The 20885-nt window shown below is 33.3% G+C and overlaps 2 protein-coding genes across 2 annotated transcripts; one reads left to right on the top strand and one right to left on the bottom strand.

Annotated features, from left to right (window-relative positions):
* Positions 1–827: 827 nt before the first annotated feature.
* Positions 828–7949, top strand: LOC102581673 (protein disulfide isomerase-like 2-3). The gene is made up of 9 exons (XM_006357912.2): positions 828–1047; positions 1849–2007; positions 3790–3903; positions 4905–5062; positions 5953–6052; positions 6723–6899; positions 6996–7141; positions 7254–7400; positions 7483–7949. Exons 1-9 carry the CDS (start codon positions 925–927, stop codon positions 7655–7657), a joined length of 1299 nt encoding a protein of 432 aa, XP_006357974.1. The 5' UTR covers positions 828–924; the 3' UTR covers positions 7658–7949.
* Positions 7950–15468: 7519 nt separating this feature from the next.
* Positions 15469–18643, bottom strand: LOC102581337 (GDSL esterase/lipase At2g04570-like). The gene is made up of 3 exons (XM_006357911.2): positions 18225–18643; positions 16234–16723; positions 15469–15996 (listed from the first exon to the last, which is right to left on the bottom strand). The coding sequence occupies exons 1-3, from the start codon at positions 18606–18608 to the stop codon at positions 15800–15802; spliced, it is 1071 nt and encodes a 356-aa protein (XP_006357973.2). The 5' UTR covers positions 18609–18643; the 3' UTR covers positions 15469–15799.
* Between the last annotated feature and the right edge of the window lie 2242 nt (positions 18644–20885).

Raw genomic sequence — 20885 nt, 5'->3', positions numbered from 1 at the left:
AAGGAAAGAATAAACCAAATATGGAAGAATATTATATTTTCCTTTCAGAAAAAGTTCAAGCATTTATGTAATACTTTGACTTTTCTTTAAGAAAAAAAAATAAACTTCAAACAAGGAAAGAAAATCAGGGCAAAATCCTAACATTATTTTCACTTATATTTTTTTTCTTTCTAAAAGTGAAATATGGAAAAATTACATAAATACACAACTTAAGATATCACAATCTTTAAAATCCTTATCATTTAAAAAAATTACAAAAATTCTCTCGAATACATCCCTCCCATTAAGTAATGTACCATTTGCAATGTATCAAACATACATGTATCCGTGAATAATAAAAAGTTTGAAATTTTTATAATTGTGGAAACTTCCGGAATATGATGTAATTAGCTCGTAATTTCAACTTTTCTCTTCTTCAAATTTTAATCAATTTTATGTCCATACAACTCTTTAAAGGGACTCGTTTGGCACCAGAAATAAGTGATTATAACTAATTATGAAATTAATTTTAGTATGAATAATTTCATGTTTGGTTGGAATAAATCAATGAATCAATTATCCTCGAATTATAGTGTTACTATTATCTCACAAGGATGAAATTACAATCTTAAAACAACTATTTTCGAAATAACTTATCCCCCAAATATCTAGAACTTTCTAAATGAAAAAGGAAAAGAAAAAAAAACCATCTTACCATCATCCATTTTTCTTTCATCAATGAGTCCAATTGTTATGTTGGATCTCTAAAACTAGAATTACATCATAAAGCTGACGTGGAGAACTCTAATTGGTTAATACCACGTAGTCATTGCCACGGCGAGTGAGCAATTGGTGCTTCTCTTTTTTTTACTCTTGAGTCTTAACCCTCACCATTAATACTCCATAATTCTCTCCACAGAAACGACGAGAAAGAAGAAGAAAACAATGGATCGAGCTTCGGTTTTTCCACTTTTCTTGATTGTTCTACACTTTATCGCTACTGCCAATGCACTGTATGGACCTACATCCCCAGTTGTTCAGTTAACTGAATCCAACTTTAAGACTAAGGTATTTTTTTTTTTCAATTTTCATTCAAGACTCGATTTTTAAAGATTGATTCGGTTTGATTTAAGTTGAAGGAAAACCCCATTTTGTTATATCGATTGATTTTGTTAAAGGGTGTCTATTTATGTGTTTAAATGCGAGATCAGTGTTCATTTCTGTAATAATTGGGGGAAAGGATTGAACTGGGGTTTGGTTTAATGTCATTCTTTATTGTTGTTGTTTGGATTTCACTGTTAATTTTCTAGATCAATATTTTAGGCAAGGGTTTAGGTCCTGACATATTTGGGGTTCCATTTTTTTTCTTTCATTTGGTGTTCGGTACATCCGTACATGTATTGAATTTTCCAATTAATTTAAATTTGCACTACACAGGGAGCTGATTAAAGAGGGAAATGTTTTCTAGCAAGATTTTTGTTTTTTCATTTGAGACTCGAACTCAATACCTCTAGTTAAGCACAGTTTTGGCTCTAGGCCACCGATCCTATTGAGCTAAATAATGTGCTACTTAATTGAAATGGTATTCCTATATGCTAGTGGTAATGATTTATAGACGACATTGATGCTGCAAACTTAAACATATTTATGTTTGGGTCATTGACAGAGTTGAAAACATCAATCCGTCTAAGTTTCAACTGTAAACAAACTAAATCAAATAAAACTAGTACCCCCATCTTTATCCTACTTTGGGAGTGTTTTACTGCCTTATATCAGTTTTCTATTGTGATCGATGTTCTTGATGTCTAGCTTTCACTGCGAAGCTGGTTTAAATAGCATTTAAAAAATCTTCAACTTTTATAATTGCAGGTGCTAAATTCAAAAGGTATTGTTTTAGTTGAGTTCTTTGCACCTTGGTGTGGTCATTGCCAAGCTCTGACACCCATATGGGAAAAGGCAGCTACCATATTGAAAGGTGTTGCCACGGTTGCAGCTCTTGACGCTGATGCTCACAAATCCCTGGCGCAGGTATTGTTAGTTAATGTTTTCTTAAACATGCATATCCATGTACTTCCTCGGTTATACTATCTTCTGCCTTGTAACCTGAATAAGATCAGATAGGGATGTGTGGAGATGATGAAATGCGATCTTTTAGTGTGATATTCGTTATAGACCAGAGATAATGTGCTGAAAATGGTATGACTCGTGATTTATAAAAACTGAAAGAACATGTAAAGATGATTTTTTTGTCATCTTTCTTTGGAAAATGAAAAAGAAGTCAGATGCATGTTGCCTTGTGTCACTGAAATCATTCAACTAAAAATCATTCATATTAGTTGACGTATCATATGGTGGGACATAGGTATGACCATTTTGTGCAAATTCTTCACAACACACTAAAATTAACTGCACATACTCACCTGGACGACCGTGGAGGCCTGAAACCAAGACAGACCGGAAATGAGCTTTTTGGCAACACACTTTTGAGAATAGAAGAGACTAGAGATGGCTGTGATTGACAAGGTCCATACCCCTACCTTTATCAAGCTAGTTTACCAGAGTTGAACCCCCTTATTTCTATGTTTATATTTGGTCCTACCCACCAGAGACTTACACTTAAACAAATACATATCCATGATTCATGTAACATAGATAGATGTTGCTCGGCTTATTGCCGATCGCTCAGTTTTGGGCTTATAAGCCTTGGAAATTATTTAGGAACTATAATTGAGGCATTTGGTGCAATCTTAACATGCTAAGGAAGTTCCTCGGATATATAGAATATGGTTGTATATCTAAAGTAAAGGTGAGGAGAAAATTAGCTAAACAATTCTATCCACCTCACTTAAGTTAAATTTGTCAAACATGCAACTAGCCTGCTTTTTTGAAATGTGTAAATCTATAGATATAATTAAAATCCTTGACGTATTAGCATTGCTAAAGAAATATTGAAACAATCCAAAAAGTTAAAGAATCACTCAACTTGTGCGCAGTTGCGATGACTTTATCCTCGTTTATTTTGATTTTCACAAAGGCTACTGAAGCTTCTAGGACTTGGTTTCATGTAGTTCCGATACTTCCAAGAGAGAGAATAATTCTAGACTACTAAGAGGATTGTTAACTAATCTAAAATTGCTCCACACTCTATAACTTATAGTTTCCCTAGCCTGAGTAAGATTCCGATCTAATAAAATATGGGAAGAAGCTGAGTAGTTCAATGAAATTTGGACGACTTGGCTAAGTCTTATTAAAAGGCACTGCCTCATCGCTTAAATCAAGGAAGCAAGGGGTTATTGTCATGCACTTTAGAGAAGTTTGTGCTTCAAATAATGGTGCACAAAGCGATTCTTATGTGATTGGTCACTCCTTTCAATATAAGCATTATATTATATTGGATGGTGAGTTATTCTAATGGCAATTTAATTTTTATTGTACTAAATTCACAGATGTTGGATATTTTTTAATTCTCATTACTGTGCGCTTCACTTCAAAGAAGCATGTGTCTCACTTCAAGCCCCACAAATCTTGTATTGCACTTTCCGCATATAATAAACACTGCAGTTTGGTTGGAGTCTTTGGAGTTGGAATTTCTGACCTATTTCTAAACTTAATTTGATCTCTGGATATATGGCGTTGCTGCTCTCATTTTTCACATCATTCTGTGCACGTTTATGCATCTTATCAATTAATATTCTAAATCTAAAGATCCCAAGCATCATCAGAGTATCAATGGGTGGACTTAAGAGTTCTGTTTCACACTTTAGGATAAATTCAGAAGTGATAAAATTGACGCATGTATTCGTGATTTAGGAATATGGAATCAGAGGATTTCCTACCATCAAGGTGTTTGCACCTGGAAAACCTCCTGTTGATTATCAAGGGGCACGTGAGGCTAAGCCAATTGCCGAATACGCATTGCAGCAGGTACTTATCATTGTTTACACTGTTTGAAAGTCAGTCTGTACTAGGGCTTTCTTCTTTCCAACTTCTGTTTATGTTAAAAGACTTCAGCATCATGTCTTTTTTCTGTCTTTTTACAATTTCCTCTCCAGCAAAAGCCCTGTATCTTGACCCAATCAAATAATTCTGCCATTCATTTTCTTAATACCTGATATAATGCATTGGTAGATCCAAATAATTTTCTTATTGCCAATGATAATGCATTGCTAGATCCAAATAATTTTCTTATTGCCTATGATAATGCATTGCTAGATCCAAATCTAGTACTCCCTCCGTTTCACAAAGAATGACCTGGTTTGACTTGGCATGGAGTTTAAGTAAATAAAGAAGACTTTTGAATCTTGTGGTCCTAAATTAAAGTTATGTAAAATGTACAAAATTGCCCTTAATCTTGTGGTCTTAAACATGCCACGTGGAAAGCAAAAAGTAAAATGTTACCAAAAAAGGAAAGAGGTCATTCTTTTTGAAACTGACTAAAAAGGAAAGGAGGTCATTCTTTGTGAAACGGAGGGAGTATGTAATACTGCACAAGTTATGACAATTTTCACTTGTGTATTAATATCATAATGGTTCATGACTTGTTTTGGTATTCTAAATCTATTTTTTCAAGTTTCAAAAGTTCGTTCAATCACATTGCGCAGAGATGAATGCCTATAATTAAACAGTTCTTTGGCATGTCATTCTTTGTGAAACGAAGGGAGTAGTTAAGATGAATAAATTCCTTTTGAACAATGTCTGGGGTTAAGTTGTAAGCATTTATTTGCATAATAATTTTCTTTATACATTATGCATTTGATGATAGTAAATAATCTATTTAACTGACAAATTATCCAAACGAGATTTGAGTCATTTTATCGTGCGTAATTGATGTAGTGATGGTCTTGAGTCCTTTTCCATGTTTCCTTTGAATCTTCACGAGTCATGAGAAATCATGAAGGTTTTGATGTCAACTGCTTTGCTTACAGATCAAAGCACTGCTGAAGGAGCGGATACACGGAAAAGCAACAGGAGGATCTTCTGAGAGTTCTGAACCCAGTGCATCAGTAGAGTTGAATTCACGAAATTTTGATGAGAATGTTCTTAAGAGCAAAGATCTCTGGATTGTTGAGTTTTTCGCACCTTGGTAAGTTTCAACTGTTACTACTTCTCTTTCTTCGTTGTCAGTTGTTAATTTATTTGTACTTGCAAGAGTCTAAGGTCTTTTTTTTTTTGTGTGTGTGTGAATACGTGTGTGTGTGTGTGTGTCTGCTTTCAGCTATGCTAATTAGATGGGCTACCTTGTGAAATAAACCATCATATGTACGTAAGTAGCATCTAGAGCAGAATCCAGAATGCTCTCTCTCTATCTCTCTCAATATATATATGCTTTACCCATCTTTCACACGATGATGACCAATTTCACACTGAATTTAAGTATTTCTGACTGTTTCAGTCGAGTATTTGAATTACTCTGTGACTAGTGTTAGTGCGGTGCAGAATGGAGATCTATAAATGACTCTAGGTTGCTATAGTCAGTAACCCGAAATTCCATGACACATTAATTAATATATGATTCCGGTTTCTTGGGAAGGAAACTGCAGGACATTGTTTCAAACTGATGAAAACTCTATTAATTGGGTATTCCAGTTAATTTAGTGTTTTACGTGGTTACACCATTTGTAAGAATTTAACTATTCACAAATCTGAGAAAGGAAGTATCATCAGACATTAGAAGCTGATGCAAACTATATGGTAGGGAAAGGAACTATCATCAGACATTAGAAGCTGATGCGACCTATATGGTAGGGAACCTCAGTTTCTGTTAAGTTGGAAGGTAGAAGGCCATTAACATTTGAGGTGGACCTTTCCACTAGAGGTTATCCTGTGATGAGTCGTACATTTCTTTCTTCCTCCAACTTTTCTTCTTTGCTTTCAATTTTGATGTCAAGATCCTTCTCTGCCACTATTTTCTTTTAGATTATATATTATTTCTATTTACTTACTGAGGTCTTAAATTTAAATGGCACTTTAAAGGTGTGGACACTGCAAAAAACTTGCTCCTGAGTGGAAGAAAGCTGCTAAGAACCTTCAGGGTAAGGTGAAGCTGGGTCACGTAGACTGTGATGCGGAGAAGGTAGGTTTGGACTCTTATGATCAGTTGGACATCTGTCATCTAATTGAATTATAGCTCTTCTTTTTGTCTTTCAAATAGTAAGAGAATAACAAAGAACATATGAAGGTAGTTTCTGCAGACAAACTTTTGACACACTGTTATATTAGTTTAAAAAAGCTGCTTGCACCTATTAGCATGAGTTATAAAGTGAAACCTCAAAAAAATTGAACCCACTCAACGAAGGAATATATCATCTATACTATCATTCTTGGTTTTCTGCTTGTTCATATTCTCTGGCCTGCAGTTCTCTACCCTGGCAATTTCTAACTCTATGATCATATATTGCTTTCTGTCTGTTCACTTAATTTCTCCAGCTTTGAATAGGAATAATTTCTTAGCTTCCTTAAAAGTAAAGTCCCGAACTTGCTTGAATTAATAATCATCAATCCCCAAGTTCTCAGTTGGTCCTACTCTTTTAAAAAAGGAAAGAGGGAATAAGCAGGAAATAACGAGTAACAGTAAGCACATAACAAAATGTTGGGTTACACTTAGGTTACCAAATGCAATTACATGGAAAATGAAGATGATATGGTTTTTCTCATTGCTTGATTGACTTTTAAATTGGAGTTCCTTTTTAACTTCTAACAATACCTTATTGTGTGTCCGAGTTCTAATTAGTGTATTTCATCAGTCTTTGATGAGCAGGTACAATGTCCAAGGTTTCCCCACAATTTTGGTATTTGGTGCTGACAAGGAAAGCCCTGTCCCATATGAAGGTGCAAGGACAGCTTCAGCCATCGAGTCCTTTGGATTACAGCAGCTGGAAACAAATGTTGCACCTCCTGAAGTGATTGAGTTGACTAGCCCAGTAAGCTGACTTTTAATCTTGTGAACTCTTCTTCCTTTCTCTTGCCGCCTATCATACCTGTTAAAATGACTTTTTTTGATCCATCTCTGTTTGAAGGATGTCATGGAAGAGAAATGCAATTCTGCTGCAATCTGCTTTGTTTCATTCCTGCCGGATATATTAGATTCCAAGGCAGAAGGAAGGAACAAATACCTAGAAATGTTGTTAGCTGTTGCAGAGAAGTTCAAGAGAAATCCCTACAGGCAAGTGCACTCAGCTACACTTATTGGACTCTATTCTTCTACAAAAGTCTTATCACGTGGGTTGAAATGTACTTAGATCTGAAGATAACATTAGATTTTGTTAATATTACAGCTTTGTTTGGGTGGGTGCTGGTAAGCAACCAGATCTCGAAAAGCACGTTGGTGTTGGTGGTTATGGATATCCCGCTATGGTAGCTTTGAATGTTAAAAAAGGAGTATATGCACCTCTTAAGAGTGCATTCCAGCGTCAGCCAATAATGTAAGTAGTTTTCTCCATATAATTTGAAATCCAACGTTTTTGGGATCGAAACATGAAATTGTTCATTCTGCATATACTACAGAGACTTTGTGAAAGAAGCTGGACTCGGTGGAAAAGGTAATCTTCCATTAGCTGCTACTCCTTCGATTGTAAAGAATGAACCATGGGATGGAAAAGATGGAGAAATCATCGAAGAAGACGAGTTCTCCCTTGAAGAACTTATGGGAGATGACACACCTAACAAGGATGAGTTATAATTCTTCTACCCTTTCATATAGGGGATTATTATGATGAGCTAGATAGAAACAGTTTTGAGTAACGAGCCGCGTATTACTGTGTTAAATGTTGTTTATCATCAGATTGGAATCCCCCAGTTCAAAAGATTTCCTTTGTTCCCTGGAAATTTACTTGGATTATTATTACTCTTGGGGATATGCAGAAGTTGCCCTTTCTTCCATGGTTGCCTTGTTTGTTATAGGTTTAGAACATTATATGTATTGCAGACTATAGCATTTTAGAGGTGTGTAAAATAAGTGAGTTTGGTACTTATTTTCTTGTATTTGGTTCGTTAAAAAAAAAAATTAACTTAAAAATATTTTTTTATATAATCTTGACAAATACTATGGGATGGGGGATACTGGGGAATAAAGATGAGGTCTAGGAATTTGTTTTTTAAGAAAATATTTGATCAACCGAATAAGAGAAAATTGTAATACAATCACCCCTAATTAATAAAATAGTTGAGTAAAGCACTAATCAGTTTGGGTGCCTCAAATCTTAAATGTACATGTTTATTGACAAAACTTAACAGTTACATTTTAATCATCTGAACTGTGAAGTTGATACATGATTAGTTACAATTCCATGTGTTAGTTAGCTTTCAGTGAAAGTTAGTTAAGCAGCTAGTTAGTAACAGATTCTGTTTTTAGCTTGAAAGTTCAAGTTAGTTCAATTCAACCACTATATAACTTGTAATCAACTCATTGTACAAGATATATGGAATATACAGAATTCTCTTTCTCTTCCTAATCTCTCTCTTTCTATTCTTCTTCTTCTTCATTACAAACTGTTTTCTCGAGAAATCCTGAAACAGTGCTTCGATCCTCGAATTCATTGCGAATTCCTGCAATCGAGTAACATTGGTATCAGAGCAGGGCCCGTCTCACCCTATGTTGGGGCCCCCAAAAATAAAAAATTACCCACGCACCAGATGCTAAGCACTGGGCGTGAGGTGGGGTGTTAAAGAATGACAAAAGTCCCACATCGGTGGTTAATGAGATGGGTGAACTCCTTATGAGGCTTGGGCAGGGCAATCCTCCTCCCTTTGAGCTAGCTTTTGGGGTGTGAGTTAGGCCCAAGACCTAATTTAACTATTGAGGCTAGCTGGACTTCAGATCAAGAGCTCAAACAACTCATTGAAGAATTACAAGTAAACCCTGATACTCATAAGCAGTTCACTTGGATGCAAGGTCAATTGAGAAGAAAGGGAAAACTGGTCATTGGAAAAGTGCAGAGTTTACGGACTGACATTATGACTTTATGGCATGCTAGTCCGCATGGGGGTCATTCAGGTGTTGAAGTTACTCTCAAAAGACTATTGACATTGTTTTATTGGAAGAATATGCGAAAGGAGGTGAAGGAATTTATACAGAAGTGTGATGTGTGCCAGAGAAACAAATCAGACTTGGCTGCTTACCCTGGTCTCCTACAACCATTGTCTATTCCTGATGTAGTTTGGTCTCAAATCAGTATGGATTTTATTGATGGCCTACCTAAGTCATATGGTTATGACGTAATCTTGGTGGTAGTGGATCGACTCAGCAAATATGGCCATTTCCTTCCACTCAAACACCCTTATACAGCTCAATCTGTTGCTAAGGTGTTTTTAGACACAGTTGTTAGGCTGCATGGATTACCTGATGCTATTACTAGTGACAGAGATGCTGTCTTCTTGAGTTCCTTTTGGCAGGAACTTTTTACATTGCAAGGGGTTCTCTTGCATACTTCTTCAGCATATCACCCTCAGTCCGATGGCCAAACTGAGGTACTCAACAGATGCCTGGAGACCTACTTGAGGTGTTATTGTAATGAGGATGCTTCTAACTGGTTTTCTTGCTTACCAATGGCTGAGTATTGGTATAATACATGTCATCATTCAGCAATTCAGACAACTCCTTATGAAGCTCTATATGGTAGACCTCCTCCATTGCACCTCCCTTATCTACCAGGTGAATCAGCTTCTGCTGAAGTTGATGGTACATTGGTGAATCGAGAGTTTAAACTTCAACTTCTGAAACATCACTTGAGGAGGGCTCAACTCAGAATGAAACAACAGGCTGACTCTCATAGAAGTGACAGACATTTTGAAGTTGGTGATTGGGTATACTTCAAAGTTCAGCCTTACAAGCAAGCGACTATTGCAGGTCATTCATTCCATAAGTTGGCTGCTAAGTACTATGGACCATTCCAGGTTCTTAGGAGGGTAGGTCCAGTTGCTTACACTCTCTTATTGCCTAGTTCAGTGAAGATCCATTCCACAGTCCATGTTTCCTTATTGAAGAAGTGTTATGAAATTCCAACTCAGATATCGTATCCACCTGTAGTTGATTTAGCTAATCCACACTGCCCTAATCCTGAATTGGTACTGCAGAGGAGAATGGTTAAGAAGGGTAATAAGGCTGTGGCACAACTTTTGGTTAAATGGCATGGGTTACCGGCAGATGCTGCTACTTGGGAGTTTGCCACCACTTTGAAGACAAGATTTCCTTTATTTGATCCTTGAGGACAAGGATCTTGTATTGGAGGGGAGTACTGATACATGATTAGTTACAATTCCATGTGTTAGTTAGCTTCAGTGAAAGTTAGTTAAGCAGTTAGTTAGTAACAGATTCTGTTTTTAGCTTAAAAGTTCAAGTTAGTTCAATTCAATCACTATATAACTTGTAATCAACTCATTGTACAAGATATATGGAATATACAGAATTCTCTTTCTCTTCCTAATCTCTCTCTTTCTATTCTTCTTCTTCTTCATTACAAACTGTTTTCTCGAGAAATCCTGAAACAGTGCTTCGATCCTCGAATTCATTGCGAATTCCTGCAATCGAGTAACAGAAGTGAGATGGAGTTATAAACTAAACTATGAAATTTAATTCAAAAGTACCGAAGTTTTGTTTTTTGTTATGAATCCAAGAAGGTATTAGGTGAATGTTAATCCAAATGAATGTTGTCTTATACATATATCTAAGTAATATTAGGTTTAACTTTTGTAATTTTTGAGTGATTTTTCTATCTTATAAATTAGGACGTCCTTTATTTTTAATAGAAACACTTGAGTAAAAAAAAATGATCTCCATATTCTTCTCTTTATATCTTCAAAATCTATATTTCTTATTCTATATTGTCCGTAATTTCTAACAATTTTTCAATTGTACGTAATTATTGTTTGGAACATAGAAAATAATAGAACTTACACTTTTAAACTTTAAACTAAAATTAAAATTAAATTTAAAACTATATAATAAGAGAGGGTGTTGGTAGATCAATGGTATTTTAGTAATTACAATATGGATACTCATTGTCACCAAATTTTCATTGGTAATTGTTCTGCGAATTTTAAATAGTTTCACGCTATGACTAAATCAATTAAAATAGGCATTTGTGCATGACCCAATATAACTCATGACTACAAACCCTTTTCAATGAGGAATTGGAATTATATATAACTTAGGTCGGTTTAATTTTCCTGTTGCTAGTGAATTTATGATAAGAATCCTACTATTAAAAATGAAGGCAATTCTTCATTGTTGTGCATATATCTCATGGAGCTTGCAAAACTATTTGCCCCTTCAAATTCAAATGTGTTTGCAAGCTGTGGTCTACTATATTTCCGCAATCAACTTTGTTGTAAAAAACACTGCTCGCTGCTCCGTTTTGAAAATCCGGACAAATGGTGGGACTTTACCACAATCTATCGCAGTAGTCACCACTTATATCTGCAGTCAGGGGCGGAGCTACCGTATACGATGAGGGTTCGGAATATTATGAGATACATGGAGGGAGATTTCGACTAACTTAAATTTTGGTGAATCAACAGAGAGATACATGTTATCCACAATCACAAAGAAACTGCTGCAAAGTGTGATTGACATGGAGGTGGATATAGCTTTCCACACAAAATAGCATTGCATGATCTCATACGATCCTTAATTACACAAGGTAAGTTAGTGTGACAAGTTGAAATGTCGTTTACCAGTGATCTTCTTTGAAAAAATCTCTGTTACAAAGTTTTCTATAACCAACACCTTTGGTACTATCAACACTCTCTCTTATCACACCTTGAGCAAGTCATTCTTACAATTCCTAACCCTTTCAATTAAATTATTCAAAGTTGCAATGCTTATTATTAGCTAGTCATTTTACTAGTCATATCACAGATCTCTCACTATACCACACAACATCATTAATATCGTTGACATACGAATTTGAGAATGTCTCGTCACTATTGGCAAGAGAATGAAATAATGAAGTTCAGATCTTAAAATGAACCATCTATGCACAATAAAGAATGAAAGAATGGAAGTTTCCTAAAGTCTCATAGCCTCTCGAAGATAAGTAACAGACGTCTTTGCATCGTTCCGCAAGACTCTACTAGACTCAGCTCTTCTACTCGTGAGATTGATGAACCTAGGGCTCTAATATCAATTTGTCACGACCCAAAACAACAAGTCGTAATGGCACCTGTGTTCTCAACCGATAGGTTAGCCAACCCAATAAGTAACCAATTCAACTTAAAATATGAAAAAGTAAATAGCCAACATAATAGATTAAGAGATAAATGAAGGTGTGGGCCACATAATAGCCAAATAGTTCACCTCAACTTCAAGAGGATCCAAACTCAAACTCAAAGCTCCATGAGGTGCGCTCGTACTAACAACCTAATCTGCACCACAAAAGAGTGCAACAAGAGTAGTATGAGCTAGTACGAAACCATGTGTACTCAATATATCTCATAGACCGACAATGAATAAGTAGTGACAGGAGTATATAAGAAATAATCCTTTGATTTTACAAGTATAAATTATACTTATCAACTAAGTTTTCATCAACATGGATAATCAAATGTCACGTAAAGTTCAACATCTATAAAGCACATACTCAAACAAGAATGAATGACATAATAAGATGCAATGCAATGCAACACCATGAAATGATATGTCTCAACTGTCAAGTACTCTTTCAACCTTATATACATGATATCCTCGAAAATACATCAAGAGTTCATGACTCATGGGGGACTGGACTCGCGAGGTCCATATATCGACACAGACGATCTTCACGTGTCTGTGCGGATGATCTCCACGTGCCCAACTTATAATAATAAAATCTCACCTTCCCAACACGGACGATTTTCACGTGCCCAACTTATACTCAATTTCATGTCAATGCATGTGCATAATGTGATTTCAATAAAAGAGGATGATGATGCATCTCAATCAATCAAATATCAGTATGATATATAATCACCTCAACTATCACAAATATACGAGTTCAATAAAGAAACGCAATCACACAAAAGAAATCAAGTGAATAAAGCTTATTTCCCTTTCATAAAGCTTCAACACATTTTCAATTTATCAAATCTATAATCCTCGAATCTAATGACACCCATATTACTATATTTAGTTTTGGCTCAAAAATTGGGTCAAAAAGTCATCCCGAACCACCAAATTCGAATATGAAGTTTTCTTTCAGATTATGTTCACCCATGATAAAATAAACTCGCATGCAAAATTTCAGCTGAAACGGATCATTATTTTACCCCAAATCAAGATTTTATTCTAAGAACCTAGTGGTATATTTTCTTAATTCAGTACAAATCCTACACGTTTTTACCCTAAAAACCTGTTCATAATGACATAAAAACGTAATATAAAGGATGAGAATCATTACCTTAACGTTTTGAGATGAAATTCCTATTTTTCTCTTCTCTTTTTCCCCTTTTTTTTCCTTCTTTCTTCACTGCGTTTTTTTCTGCAACTTCCGTTTCTGCTTATGCGTGCAGAGTTGTTGTACTAGTATTATTATTATTATTATCATCATTATCATCATTTTATTATTATATCATTATTATTTATAAATTATTTATAAAAGCTACTAAAAGGGTTAAACTTTAAAAAATGTGTAAAATTAATAAAACGACTAAGAGGATCGTTACACCGACATATAAGTTGATGTTCTAGGTTAATAAGACTTATATTGGTAGTACTACTTTCCTAGAAAAAGAATATTCAGAGCATCACTTTGCATCTTTTGGATTGGAATAGACGACTCTCCTTTAATCAACTATTAAAATGAGCTTCATGGGTTGGTACTAGATAATCACAGAAAGTTGAAATGGGATGAAACAAAACGTATCATCAAGCTGCCCTTCCTGAAATCATCAATGGCGCATCATAAAGAGGAGCTAATAAGATTTTATGCTTGTGCTTATATGTCTAATTTGGTGTTTAAAACTATCGTATTGTAAATATTTTGGTCCGAAAAATGAACGAGTAACAACAATAGTAGTATTAAACCATTTATCTTATCTCATTCATGAAATAGCGATCCTAGCTTAGTGGTAAATGTTTTGATGTTCACCTTTCTTTTCAATAGTATTTTGGAACCTACAATTTCATTTTACCATTTTTTAAAATAAGACATATATAATTTCTTTTTATTTTTTTCACAATTTTTTTGTTTATAATATAATATCTTTGAAAACATAATATTTTTAATTTATATAGTAATATTATTAGCAAGAATTATTTCAAATTAATAAGATATTGGTCATTTGTTGCAATACATTTTGTTAGATGATGTTGTATCAAAATTTTATTTACTAACATGAAGACATAAATAGTTTAATTCAAAATTTTAAAATATTATATAATATAAAGAATAAGCAATTTTTTAAATATTTTTTTAATCTAAATTTTATATTATTTAAATGACAATAAAATCATAAAAGTCCACTATTGATTAAAAATTTTAGGGTCTCAAATTTTTGGGGCTTAAAAATTGGGAGGATGCCTAGGCTTAAGGAGCTAGGATGGCTTACATAAGGGCAATATCAAAGATGTAAAGCCTAAAAGACAATTTAAATGGGTATGTCCGTGCAAAATGGTACTGTTGTTGCTGATCCTTCGACATTGTAAGCTTGAGTAGGCCTGCAACTGAGATAGAGATGATAAACTGGAACTTGGTTGCGGGATAAATCCGTAAAGATTTTAACTTACTCTGCCTCGCATAACATATCTTTTTGTTCTCGATCCACCTCACTTCATCCCGCGTAAACGCATAATTTACTATCATTTGTAAAATAAATTGCCTAGCTGTTTTTAAAAAGAAATTATTGTCATTTTTCAGTGTTAAACTTATTCATTTATTAAGTTCCTTTAATTTAAATGAATAAAATAAGTGAAATGAGTATAAAAAGAAATTCTTGTTGATCCAAATGAAAATTTTCAAATGTTGTTTTAATAGCATAGCAAGAAGTCCTAAAATAACGTACTGTAAATCTTCATAAAAAAAAATTAGGATAGGTTACAGTAACTGAGCAAAATAATTTAAGAAAAAAATTGATAGGAAAAATAAAACATGCTAACTTCAAGAATTTAAAGCAAAGAAATAAGAAAACTTGCTTAAATTAGTTCAAAAGAAATAATGTATTTTGAACTTAAAAGAATTCTATAACTCACACCCGCCTCCCTGCCCCGTATAATTTTTTTTAAAATATAATTCTAACTCACACCTCGCCCGCCCCCTACATAGATCCACCCCTGCCTTGTCCCGTACATGGTTCAAACCTTTCCACCCAGCCTCCACCGCCCCATCGCCCCATCGCCCTCCCAGATTGAGAACCTATTGAGGTTGGACAATCGACGAGATCCTTGGCTTGTTGTTCTTTATATTATGCACCTTGGCGCGATGGATTCAAAATTTTCCAAATGTATTGTACTTTTAAAACTATGGATTCAAAATTTACAATCCGTTGAAATTTTAGTAGTATTATTATTCATAAGAACAATTTCAAGAAAAATATAATTTTATTAGCACCCAAAAGCACTCATTTTCTCACTACATATATCCTTCTTCCTACGAGGGATGAAAGAAAATCACACAACACCATCCGGTTTACATAACTAGAAATCCACGTCTACATACACTATTAATTAAATCAATGAACGTTCGTCTATTCCTTTCAAGCACGATCCTTCTCTTAGACATGTTACTCCATCGATCATCTAAGAATTTATACACATAATTACACACTCTACTTATTAAATATGACATTATGAAATATCCAAAGCATACAAATTAATACATATTTATCTCAAACTTATAGTAATAAATACTAATCATGCTAAAAACTTGGATAGAGCTGTTTTAACCACATGATCAGCAATGATACGATCGGTTCTCTCCGTTGGATGAAATGCATCCCAAAATATATATTTATTTGCGTCTTTACATGTGAAAAGATTGTATCGATCACATGCATAACCCATCTCAAATAATCCTGTCGCGCAACATGCTATTGAAGCAACCTCAAACCCTGTCAAAATAATTAACAAGATGATAGTACTATGAGTTTAAGTTCTATATACTGACACGTAAAAAAAATATTGTATACTGATAACATATTTTTCTTTAAACTCTATATGCAGTTACACGATCAAATCACTTTAAAATAGCATTGATGAGTAAGTTGAAGGATATATAGCATGTTATAACAAGTTTGGTGTATGTAATTATGTATTCAGTGTATATAATTTAAATCTTTTTTACGTACCATATGAGGAAGGTTTTTTGATCATTTGTAGCATAGGTTCATAAGGATTAGAGAGAACAACTTGAATCTCAGGAAGCTCTTTATTCAACTCCATCACCAATCCATTCAATTTTTCATTGAAGTTGACAGCCACAAGATTGTAACTTTCCATACATTCATTCCCATTTCCCATATTTCTTGTTCTTTCTAATGGCATACATCCCATTGGTGGAAGTCCACCAAGTGATATCTTTCTTGCTCCAAGATTGTACAAATTTGTGATGAAATTCTTGGCAATACCAACTAGGTATATTTGGAATTGATCAATAGTGTATTGAGATCTCCTTTGAGGCATTGTGTAGTAGTTTTCAAGGAAGTCATTTGTTCCAAGGCTTGTGGCATATAATGCCTCACTTATTACTTCATTTGCCTTTGTATCACCAAGATAAGCTCTTAGTTTCTTTTGGTATTCTTTGTAGTACTCCACTTGTTTCCACAAGGGTATCACACCCTGCAATTTTAGAATCATGGGGTGAGAATTCTCATAAAACATGGTAGTATAATATCACAAAATGCACGATTAAATACTATTTCATTTGTTACTTTGTATGTGACACTTTTTATTTCTTTTTTACAACAACAACATACATTGATACTCCACAAATGGCAGAGAGAATGGTATGCACGCATATTTATCTCTACTTTATGAAGATAAAGAGACTGTTTGGGTAGACCTTGACAACAACATTACACCTTTTTCCTTTTAATCAGTCAAAAATATGACACCAATTTGTTTGTAGAAGTAACTTTATCTTAACATTTTCATTTTCATTTTCATTTTCTTTGTGTAAATGACTTTTTGGGACCTGGGATATAAATTTATGTTTTAATAGGGGAGACAAATAAGGAATTGACATGTGAACTCTTAACACCTTTCATTTAACTCTAAAGGTAAGGGTAGTTTTGGTGCCTTGCATATATTTATAGCTTTTGTCATAAAAGACTTTATTTATTTCTTACTAATAATTAAATTTTTATGCTCACGTCAAACTACTATTAACTCCCAAACAACCAACAAAATCTTATTGGACTAAGTCAACTTAAAGAAATTAATAACAGAATGTAATATATTATTCTTTTTAGACCTAGCTTATAATTATTTTCCAAAAGGTAGCAACCAAGAGTATTTGTATTCGTAATTTAGAGCTAATATGAATTAGTTGGTTGAAAGTAGGTGACAAGTATTAAAAGTTGAAAAGTTCTTTTTGTGCTGAAACTAGTTTTATAGATAAATAAATTACATGATTATTTTTAAGTGTTGAAATTGATAACAAATAGTTGATGAATTTTATTTTAAAAAATATTGATAAAATATTTTTCTATTAGAATAACAAATATGTCTTATTTATACCAAATTATAAGGACTCAAGGAGAATAACGAACAACAAAATTTGAACAAGGAGAGGGATACATCTAGTTCTATTGTGGGAAGAGTATTTTGATAATTAGGAAAAACATTAAACATTAGTAAAATATTTGGTCAAACAAAAAACGCTTAAAACCTAAAAATTAAGCCAAAAAAGTTGGTCTAAATTGGTTTTAGATTTTTAGCTTATAAAACTTTGAGTGTTTACCAAACGACTAAATACGTTTAAAAAGTAGTTTATAAGCTAGTGTAATCAGTTTATAATAAAACTTAGGTAAAGCCACTTATTTATTTGTTTTTCACTATATAACTTTTAGCACTACACTTTGTTTACATTCTTTCTTTCCTCCATATCAATTTATTTGACGTAGCTTAACTGAGTACGAAGTAAAAGAAATATGAAAAGATTTTACAATTTTCTCAAACTATCCTTAAAATATAAGAACACACATTTGTCAACTTTTTTCCAAATAAATGGTGCTCAACATGAGTAAAAAAATTGATAAAATCATTAAATATTTTTCAAATAAGAAAATATGTCATTTTTTTTAAAAATCGACAAAAAAAAAATGTATGGTATAATTACCAGAACATCAGCAGTAGCATTATCATATCCAGTTCCAGCAGAAGCAAAACAAACTCCAACAGCAAAATCAGACATATTATAAGCTGGATCCAAATATGCTGGAACTATTTGTTTCAAACCAGCTGCCTCCGAAATGAAATCAGTCGTAATTCTACCGTTAGAAAATCGACCGGTCGGTCGACCACCGGCGAAATCTCGTCCGTACGGCATAAAATTGCTCCGAGCAACCGTCTCAATATGGTTGTTATTGCCTGAATCGACTGATGAATCACCGAATACAATTATCGCTGGAATTTTCGCGTTTGTTTTAGCAGGTAACATGAAAAATAATTGAACTATTATAAGGAGACATGACGATATCGTCGTGTTACTAGTATGAGCCATTTTAATTTTTACTTGATTATTTTCGTGCTATGTAGTTGAGTTGTTATATAGTATGAAAAATAAAGGTAGTAGTTAGAAAAAAGGGGAGGCAAATTAAAGTCACGAATGAACTAATTTTGGTGGGGGGGTTTTAATGTGTATTGTAATAAATAATATTGTTAGGCATGACAAGGACAAAGAGCTACACGAGGGTCATTTTATGATGACATTGCATGCAAAAATAGATGTATTAATTAATTATTTTCATGAATCCAACTGCTTGCCTTGGATTATTATAGAGAAGTTTAAATTAGCCTTTTCAGAAGTAAAATGATTTTTGCTACATATATGCTTAGGAATATATACTTTGATGTCATGTATATAATGGTACCAAAATTAATAATGATCTCTTGGCGTGTACGTAGAAATGATTTTGACTTGATCTTGTTTTTATTTTATTTGTATGTAAGTAATGAACTTAATTAGCTATGTTATTAATCCAAATAATTTTTTAGTTATAAGTGACGAATTTCGGTGCATTAATCCAAAACTTAAAAGAAAATGTTGTCATAAATTACATGAGGTTTGAAGTTTTCAGACTTGCCGGTGAGAGCATGTAATTTATGCATTATTTGTATTAATAATTACCCTATTACGTAAGAAAGAAACAAGGGGTCTTTTAATTTGTTTTTCTACTTCCTCCGTGCACGTTTAGTTATCGGCATAATACATAAATATGTCTTTTAACTTAGTTTCAGCTGACATCTATACCTTCTAACTATGAGTGTTTAGAAGAAGACATTTAAGCTTGTATTAAATTGAACAAATAGACACACGTTCTACGTGACATAATGCACGTAAGATACGAAATTGTCATGTAGGACGCCACATACGAAAAATGTGTTTATCTGTTCAATTTTATACAAGTTTAAGTGTCTACTTGTGCACACTCAAAGTTGAAGGCATTGCTTCCGGCTGAAGCCAAATTAATTAGAAGCATATTTATGTATTATGCATTTATTTATCTGTTATATACTAAAAATAAATATTTAGTTTTACTTGTCTAATTTAAAAAATATAGAAATAATTTATCATTTTATATTTATTTTACCTTTATTATTCATTACTAATTATTTCTAATCCATTTCCTAATAAGTTAACTTATAGTAATAACTTAAGAATGATGTAATAAACCTGATGAACCGAGAAAGTATTTTGTGGATGAAAGTTGTACAAAAATAAAATTAGAGATGGAATTGAAGTTAGATTCTTTTACCAATGCTAGCTTGACATTTTGGCAACTTATCTGTGGTAAAAATTGGAATTTCGCTGAAGTTATTTCAAGTATGAAATATAAAAATAATACAATATTAACTTAATTATATACACAACATATAGATATTCGGTCAAAATATATTCAACTATTTTTTTATTTTCAAATTGATGATTTAAGTCTCATTTGTATTCATTAAAATTGAAATGTCCGAATATAAATAAGCATTTGAATATTAGACAAAATAAATCTTTCCTTAGGAAACTACTTATTAGATATAGTGGATTAGTGGTACTTATTTTTTATGTTTCCTTTTTTGGTGATACTTGTGGAGAGGTTTTGTGGCCCTATGTCTCCCTCTCTTGTAAATTATCTTATTTAATCGAATAAGGTATGGAATATGGATCAAGGTTAAAATCCCCCATTTCAATGTGAGCTTCAATTCGTATGGATGGGATTTAATTAAAAAAAAAATGTAGTTTAACATACAAATTAAGATGATAAAGAATAATAAAATTGTTAATGTTGAACTGCTTATTAAACGTGATTAAAATAATAAATGAAAATAATGAACAATAAAATAATTGATATGATGAAAGTGATAGATATTATTAGCTTATTCTCCATCGTGGTTATCCAACAATGTCCCCGAAAAAGCAAGAAAGCAAGCTTGAGAGTAGGGGTGTACATGATCGGGTTGGTTCGGGTTTTTCAAATATCAAATCAAACCATTTATGTAAAAAATTTAAATTTATAAACCAAACCAAACTAATAAAATTCGGATTTTTTCAGGTTTTTCAACCTCGGGTTGGTTTGGGTTTTTCAAATACCAAACCAAACCATTGTGTCGAATTTTTAAATTTATAAATCAAACCAAACTAATAAACCTCGGATTTTTTCGGTAAAGTTTGCATACAAACATATAATTAACTTGTGCTCCAAATATTTCTTTAGTCCAACTAAAATACAATTATCTAAGGTATTTCTTAAAAAAATAACACAAAATATGAGATGAGTACTGATGA

The sequence above is a fragment of the Solanum tuberosum genome, unplaced genomic scaffold (assembly GCF_000226075.1).
Source record: "Solanum tuberosum cultivar DM 1-3 516 R44 unplaced genomic scaffold, SolTub_3.0 scf00262, whole genome shotgun sequence".
NCBI classification, from domain to species: Eukaryota; Viridiplantae; Streptophyta; class Magnoliopsida; order Solanales; family Solanaceae; genus Solanum; species Solanum tuberosum.
This window is presented reverse-complemented; position numbering and strand designations above follow the sequence as displayed.